This window comes from Rattus rattus, chromosome 2 (assembly GCF_011064425.1).
Source record: "Rattus rattus isolate New Zealand chromosome 2, Rrattus_CSIRO_v1, whole genome shotgun sequence".
Taxonomy (NCBI): domain Eukaryota; kingdom Metazoa; phylum Chordata; class Mammalia; order Rodentia; family Muridae; genus Rattus; species Rattus rattus.
The window spans coordinates 170166156-170174358 of record NC_046155.1 but is presented as its reverse complement, the minus strand read 5'-3'; the positions used below and the strand labels follow the sequence as shown (position 1 = coordinate 170174358).

At 51.3% G+C, this 8203-nt stretch overlaps 1 protein-coding gene across 1 annotated transcript; it reads right to left on the bottom strand.

Annotated features, from left to right (window-relative positions):
• Window positions 1–2583: 2583 nt before the first annotated feature.
• Window positions 2584–8027, bottom strand: Pinlyp (phospholipase A2 inhibitor and LY6/PLAUR domain containing). Its single transcript, XM_032896199.1, has 5 exons — window positions 7689–8027; window positions 6723–6839; window positions 3422–3574; window positions 3100–3243; window positions 2584–2821 (listed from the first exon to the last, which is right to left on the bottom strand). The coding sequence occupies exons 1-5, from the start codon at window positions 7756–7758 to the stop codon at window positions 2667–2669; spliced, it is 639 nt and encodes a 212-aa protein (XP_032752090.1). The 5' UTR covers window positions 7759–8027; the 3' UTR covers window positions 2584–2666.
• Window positions 8028–8203: the final 176 nt, after the last annotated feature.

The following is an 8203-nucleotide window of genomic DNA, read 5'->3' as shown; positions in this document are numbered from 1 at the left end:
GGTAGAAATGCTATCGTGTGTGTCTTTTATTTATTAATTTTAGGTGTCTCCGTGTGGGTGTATGCTGTGGAAGGTGCATCAAGTTGGTGATTTTTTAAATCCAGCAGCTGAACTCTTGAGCCAGTGTGGCCCACTGTCCCCCCAGTCCAGCCTTTCCATAGACAAGCACTTGGATGTGCTCTCTCAGGCTGACTCGGGATTTTAGCCATGGGAACAACAGCAAACGGGATATAATCAGAGGCTTTGAAAGTGCTCTTGAATCGGACTTCCTCTTGGCTATCCTTGGGCTCCCTGCCATCACTGCCACATTGAAAAACCTACCAGGCTAAGGGTTGGTGATGTGTTCCCTTAGAATCCCCCAGTGAGTGGCTGGGGTGTGGCTCAGTGGTAGAGCCCCTGCCTAGAATCCTCCAGGGAGGGGCTGGGGGCGTGGCTAAGTGGTAGAGCTCCTGCCTAGCATATTCAAGGCCCTAGGTCTATCCCACTACTGACACAAAATTGATTGGGGCTTTTGGTACGTAGTGTGGACTATGTTTAAATTCATCCTTCTCTTCCGGCCTCGCCTCCCAAGCACTGGGTTTACAGGTGTACTCTACCACATTCTGCTAAAATCTTAAACTCTGAGCCAATCGGTGGTAGTGAACTCAGGAAGCACAGGCAGGTAGATCTCTGCATTCAGGGCCAGCCTGGTCTACAGAGTGAGTTCCTGGACAGCCATAGCTACACAGAAAAACCCTGTCTCAAAAAAACAGAAACAAAAGAACAACAGCAACAAACCAAAACACCCCCCCCAGCTCTGTTACATTTGAGCTGTGCAATCTTAAAATTGACACACACCCCTCCCCACGCCACCCCATTCCTCCAGACTCCTCTCAAGGATACGAATGCTAGCGAGTGTCTGCATCAGGCAGACAAAATGAGAGGCAGCCTCCCAGAGGCCAAGGCGATCACCCTTGCTGTTTCTGAAATTGCTCAACTCTCTGCCTTCCCACTGGGGAAGGAACCTATTTCTGGTTAGGTATGGCCATGTGACTAGCCCTGACCCTGGGTCTGAGAGTTGAGTCACTTCTGGGTCACACAGTAGTTAATCACACAGGTGAGCACTTCCCTTTGGCAAAGGCATTGGTCGATCCATACCCGGACGAGCACAAACCCGCTCTGGATTATGCTGAACTTGTAGAGCAGAGGCAAGCACCGGCCTTTTGTGAGCGGCTGCTCATTCAGCAAACACACACCCCGCTCTCCCACCGAAACTCCCAATGTTGATGTTGGCTTTGGCCTTGTGACTCACCTTAGTCAGTGGAGTGTTACCAGCTCTAACCTCAACAACAATAACAAAAACCCTATATGCAGTTGACTTTCGTGCTGCGCCGGGTAGCTGCTGGCACAGAGGATTGTTGGAAGTCCATAGGGGAGCCAGTACTGCTACAGGCCCTTAGAAACAAGACTGTTGTCTTAAATCTCAGTGTAGGGATTGTTTGTTACACGGCATTATTGCTGCACTAGCTGACTCATACACCTCTGTTGTTTACAGCCACTGAGATTAGGAAGTTATTACTGAAGCATCCTGGTGTCAACATGAGCACCTGCCGACTAATGGCCGCTCTGTTAAGTGGCAGCTGTCACAATGATTAATATTTATTGCTGTCTGAAGAACCATCATTCTTTTAAAGGTGGTACCCGCTGCTCTACCTGCTTTCAAAGGAGCGTTTTTTTCATCATACAACAACTCTGAAGTTCTCCCTGTTAGCAGCCACTTGTCACTGACATGGACACGGAGATGAGGCAGGAGAGGTGACCAGAGCTCAAATCAAGATTCTCGCCCATCCTAGCTGTTAGACTTAAGGCCTCAGTTTTTCCAACTGTAAAGTGGAATGGTATCAATTTCAACTGGGCAGGGCTGTTCACAGCTGTAATCCCACCCAGCCTTCCAGGCGGTGAGGCACAGAGCTTGCCTGGAGTTTGAAGTTAGACTGGACTGTACAATGGGGCCGTCTCAAAAGGCAACAGCAAACCAGCAAATTAATTTTGTGGAGCTGTGACGTGAAGAGACTAGAAAATATAAAACACTTAGCAGGGTGCCTTGTAATGTAAGGCAGGGGCTACTTCATTTTCTCTTCCCCTTTGCTTTGTAAAAGGGCAGGAGCCCGGGCTGACAGCCTCCCTACCCCGTCCTTCCATTCCTCTCTGACACCTTTTTCCTGTGTCCCTCCATTCCTCTCTCTCTCTCTCTTCTTTACTGAGTCTCACTGTGTGGCTCTGGCTGGCCTCGAACTGAGAGATCCACCTGCCCCTGCCTCCCGAGTGCTGGAGTTAAAAGCATACCCCATCACAACTGATGTACTAGGATGAAGGCAAGAGCTATTATACCGAGTTCTTTTCTCCTGTTTGTTTTTGAGACGCTAGGCTAGGCAGCCTCAGTTCAGGCCGGTCCTGAACTCATGACCTTCCTACCTCAACCTCAGCCTGTGCTCCCACATAGGGACCCTCTCCTCTTTGAATCAGGGGTAGGGGTCAGAAAAGAACACTGGGACCTGTACTGTTTACAACCCACCTTCCCAAGATGCATCTGGTCACAAGGAATGAGGTTTGTACTGTCGATGTGTTTTAATTTACAGGCATCTGGAGAGCTGCAGGGCTCCTCAAATCACATACTTCTTGGTTCTTCACTCTCCCCTGCCAGGCGGGTAAGGTGCCGGAAGGCAGTCTGCCCGGCGCAGGAAGTAGAGATAGGAAGCAGAAGGGACCTCAGCTCCTGCCTTGGTGTAGCAGGCGCTCTCTGTAGCACAGCCCCTCGTGGCAAATTTCGTGTTGATAATACCTGTGATGGCATTTCAGAGTGGAGTCAACTTCTGCTTGATCCAGGAATCTAACACACACATCCCATTAATATTCACACACACACACACACACACACACACACACACACACACACACACACCATCATCATCATCACCACCACCATCATCATCACCACCATCATCACCATCATCCAGTACATCCAGTACTCAGGAACTTCCTCATCGCCTATAATGGGAAAGTGTGGATCTCTATTTCTGAGACATCCCCTCCCTCGGTCAAAGTCTAAACACTGCTCACCAGCCTGCACATTGCCAGCAAAATAGATGCAGTGTGTTTCCCGGCCCACGCAGCGGGCCGCCTGGGTTCCTGGACAGGTCTCCTGGAAGGGCGCAATGCAGGAGGGACACATCAGGCCGTTCTCGGTCCGGTTGTTCAGGGGAGCTATGAAGGAGGGCGGAATGTAAAACAGGTTAGGAGGCTTGTTACCCCAACACCCCTGAACCCTGGGGAACTGGAGTTAGTTGGTGGAGTTTGTAGGTAAGGAAACACAGGCCCGAAAGCAGTCAAGGCTGTGCCAGATGTCACAGGACAGGCCCACTGTTGTTGAAGTGGTACTTACGGGGCACGGAGCCACTGTTGCAACCGTCACTTTGACAGCAGTGGGCGTTGGACACCATGTAGTCATTGGGACTCATGGTGGTCGACACGAAGCCTGAGTAGCAGTCTTTGAACTTCATGCAGGCCTTGAAGGTGTTCACTGACTTTCGGCCCTCTGCAGAGTAGGGGGCAGGAGCAGAGGGAAGGCGGTGCTGTCAATCACTCCCTCCCCACCCCTTCAACCCCTGCCCAGATCACCGTGTCCTTCTCAGGTACCTGCACTCATATGCACATACAGACACATAGGCATATACACACATACACGTAAATTAAAATAAGCTTTTGAGACAGGGTCTCGCTATGTAGCCCTGGCTGTCCTGCAACTCACTGTAAACCAGGCTGGCCTTGAACTCACAGAGATCCGCCTGCCTCTGCCTCCGGGTGCTACCACACCTGGCTGAGATAAGTAAAGGTTTTAAAGTGTGTGTGTGTGACTTTAGGCCTGGATGCACTCCCTGGCCTCTTGATCAGCAGCACCACGAGCTTCAGCAGCCCTGGTATAACCGGTCTGCCTGTGCTCTCTGAATGGAAAGGTTCCACAAGCTGAGTATGCCGTGAAGGCTGTGGGAACAGCAGTTAAAGCCATTGAGATGAGATATGGAGACGGCATTGTGATTGGAGTAGGAAAGCTAGTTTTTCCTAAAGCTTATAAAGAAGCTCTAATAAATGCCCTTTCCGCATTGATCGACGTGTTGTTGTGGCGGGAGCAGGTCTGCAGGTGGATGCTTGTTTGTTAGCAGACGTTGCAAGAGAAGGATTGTCCAACTTGCAGTCATAACAGTCCTCTAAAACACCTTGCCGTCAGAGTGGTCATGTACACGCTTGCCCAGGCTATGGTGCAGTTGGAACTTTGGGCTACAGTCTCTTGCTAGGGTCTTACGGATTGCGTGATAGTGCACAGCTCTGTGCGACTGACCCATTGGGTGTTTCATTAAGGCAGCTGTGCCACTGGACAGAGAGAAGAGCATCAGGTGATTTGCTGGGATGTCGTTAAAGAGGTTGGAAGAGTAGCTTATGTGGTACTCGATGAAGTTGAGGATGAAGCTCTTCAACGAGAGCTCCGCTTGCTGAATAGATTCAAGGAAGACATGGACCCCCCAGAGATATAAGGAAGGAGACAGAAGGACAGGCTGAGGAACCTCCAGTGCCCTGTGACTACGAATTATATATGACAGTGAGCCAAATCAAAAGATAAAGTACAAGCACGGGAACCCCAGCAGGTGTGGTAAGAAGACAGTTCTCAGGATCAGTTCTTTTGTGTCACCTTGTGAAACTCAGATCCTCCACACCAGGGCTTCCACCCGCTGAGCCATCTTGCTGGCCCCCTAGCAGCTCAGAAAGGCCACACCCACAATCTGTCTTCACGCATGGTTAGCTTGTAGGTAGCCGTGCCCTCCTTGTCTGACCTGGCTCCGCCCATTCCGCCCAATTCCTGTGGCTGTGGATACAAGTCCTTTCCAAACCACCTGAGGCCACGCCTGTGTCTATGTTAGACGGTCTTGTCTTACATTCATGATACTGTGGCCCCCTGCCATGGTCTTTCCTCATAAAATCCAAGATGCTTGCCTCCTGAAGGTTTACAGTACTCGAATCCCTCCCCCACATCCTTCCCTGGCCACCCTCACTGCCACGGCTGCTGGGTGTGTGGGACGGAGTCAGCCTCCAATCCCACCTTCCATTCACACCTGCACTCTGCTTAGGTATCCCAATCCCACCCTCAAAGATGACCTGGGGCTGGAGAGATGGCTCAGTGGTTAAGAGCACCGGCTGCTCTTCCTAGACCACCAGATCCAATTCCCAGCACCCACATGGCAGCTCACATCTGTCTGTAACTCCAGTTCCAGGGGATCCGAAACCCTCATGCCAACACACATAAGACAAAATTAGTTATTAAAAAAGAGAAATGTAGGGGTTGGGGATTTAGCTCATCGGTAGGGCCCTTGCCTAGCAAGCGAGAGGGCCTGGGTTCGGCCCCCAGTCCAAAAAAAAAAAAAAAAAAAAGAAATGTCCTTCGGGACTGTACACACACACACACACACTCAGTCCCCCTCTCAGCTGGGAATCACCCGTCCTGTAGCTAATGTTCTCTCTTCCCATTGAGGATGAACATCCCCCTGCTCTTCCTTATTTTCTTATCGTCTCTGAGGTCTGGGGTGCTCTCTTTGATGTAGGCCAGGCTCTCTCGATGTGCTCCTTGGCCACTCCCCTCCTCTCCCTTCTTCCCTCCTCTGACCCCAACCCTTCACACTCTTCTTGCCTTTTTGCTCTCTCTCATCCCCTTCTCCTCTTCCCCTTCTCCTCCTCCCCTCCCCTCCTCCCCTCCTCCTCTCCCAAAAAAGGAGCCTTCCTTCCTCCTCCCTTCACCTCTCCCTCTCCATATCTTTCCCTTTCCTCCTCCCTCTCCTTCTCCCTCCTCCTCCTCCCCATCCTCCTCTTTCTCTTTCTCCACCCTCTCTACCTCCCTACTCTCGCTTTTGCTTGTTTTTAAGCCAGGGTCTTGCTCTGCAGCCCAGGCAGGTTTTAGACCCGTGACTATCCTCTTGCTCATCACCCCATCTCGGCATCTCTACTTTCTCTAGATCTACCTGCTCTATCCCTCAGGGTTATGGCCTCTCTCCCATCAGACAGCTCCTTTTCCATTTCCCCGGACCCTAACACCATCTCCCCTCCTGTCTCTCTGAGCTTCTGTTCCACCTCCCACTCTGCTTTCTCTTGTGCTCAACAGATTTGCTTAAGAGCATGAACTGATCCAGCTCGTACCACCGGTATCTCGAAATTGCCTGAAACTTTCGCTCCAAGGGAATTTTTTCTTCCAGCCTCCGTAAACACTGTGTTCTCTTGCATAGCACCTCCCTCGATACAAATAATTACCAAAAAAAAAAACCAAACTCTTAACTCTTTCCCTCCTGCTAGTTTCTGTGTCCTCTCAGAGTTACTTTACCGAGCTCCCCAGCCCCATTTTATTTTACATGCATAGTTATTTAGCCTGCGATGTATGTGCGCCACAAGTGTGCAATGCCAGCTGTGACCAGAAGAGGGCGTCGGATCACAGACCATTGTGAGCCACCATGTAGGTATTGGGAATTGAACACCGGTCCAGTGAACTTGACTAATGCTTCATCTCTTTCTTCCCCCATCTCAACCCTCCCTTGATTTTCTTCCTACATTTCACTGTGACTATCCCCCACCTACGGGGGTGGTATCTTCTACCCTGAAGATACGGGTCCCTCCCAACCCCCTTGGCTGAAGCCACACCCTCCTACTTGTGCTGGACTCGCCCACGAGGACCACGCATGCGTCTTTGCCGGCTTCACAGGTCTTCATCTTACCGCTGCATGTGTGCCCCGAGCCTTTGCACACTTCACAACTTAGAGGGCAGCCTGCAGCGAGGAAAGCAGAGAGCCGGGTATGTGGTCATGGCTGGTATGGTCTTCAGACCGTGACTTGGGCTTTGGAGCTCACAGGGAACTGGGAGAGGTGACTTTTGGGGAGGGCTCTTTCTAGGTTTTCATAGGTGGGGCACTGAGAACTGTCCAGGGAACTGTCCGGAGTCAAGGAAGAGATGGCAATGCTAGTGAAATGGCGTCCAGGGCGGGAAATGACTCTACCATAGAGCCTGTTTTACTTAATAATTACAAGGCTTGGGGACTTTGGACGCCAGGGTCCCCTGAACAAGCTCAGAGGCAGGGAGGGGTCTGCGGAGCTTTAGTAAAAGTTCAGGTCCAGCTGGTTCTTGGGGTGTGGAACTTACCTCCCTTAAGAAGGTACCACAGAAGTCTGGTGGCTCAGGCAGGGGTACCTGACTCTGAGGTCTGGGCCCTAAGTTTGAAAGGGAGAATGAGGCCCAGAGTTCTCATCCTTGGACCTGACAGAGGAGGAACCTAGCCATTTGGGTCACAGGGACAGTGAAACTGGCTTGCAGTACTGTGTCTAAGTAGAGAATTAGGAGAGCCTGCATCCCTGTAGGTCAGAGAGAAAGGTCAGCTCTTTACTAATTTTAAAGTTTGCCATTGATAGGCTCTCTCATCTGCTTTCCTAGAATTCAGATGTCATGGTTTGAGACCCTTCCTAGGGGACAGACCATGCAGGAGCCCCTCAAGCCTTCTCAGACCCCAGGTTTCCTTCTTTTTACTCTCCTAAATCTGATTTCTCAGGATATCCCTCTCTTGAGGACATTGCTCAATGCCCTCTGAGGCACCAGGAAGAGGGCCAGGTCCCTTGTCACTTACCGAGACCCAGGAGGGTACAGAGCAGTGTTAAGGCCAGCAGGAAGGTCCTGTGTCTTCTAAACAGAATCATGGTGTGTGAACCCGGAGTCCCAGGTCCTCGGCCCTTATAGGAAGCTGGGGAAGGGCGGGTCTGGTCCCACCTTCACCCTGGGGTGAGAAATAGCTGAGCTCAGAACCCATGGCAGTCTTCCACAGCCTCCGGGTCAGAGCCACGGAGCCAGCATCCACCAGAAAACCGAACAACTTGGACCCAGCCCTTTCCTGCACCAGGGCTCAACTTTCTTCCACCTGGACCCAGAGTTCACTTATGTATGCAAGCACTTTGTTGTTGTTGTTGTTGTTGTTCACAAATCTTAAGGTAGGCGTTGGGTCATTTGATTCCCTGAGGGTGCAGAGCAACTTTGGAGACTGGCATCCCCTCTTCTCCTTTCCCAAGGAGGCGCCCAGCGTGGGTTGGGTCCTAACCTGGGAGCGCCCAACATGTCTAGGCCTGTCCTGCGGGGGCCGGGCGCTTT

Coding starts and splice junctions, on each gene's coding strand:
- Pinlyp (XM_032896199.1), bottom strand. CDS start 7,758: ATGATTCTGTTTAGAAGACACAGGACCTTCCTGCTGGCCTTAACACTG. Junction 6,840..7,688: donor CTGTACCCTCCTGGGTCTCG/GTAAGTGACAAG, acceptor TCCTCGCTGCAG/GCTGCCCTCTAAGTTGTGAA. Junction 3,575..6,722: donor CGTGGGCGAGTCCAGCACAA/GTAGGAGGGTGT, acceptor CCTACTCTGCAG/AGGGCCGAAAGTCAGTGAAC.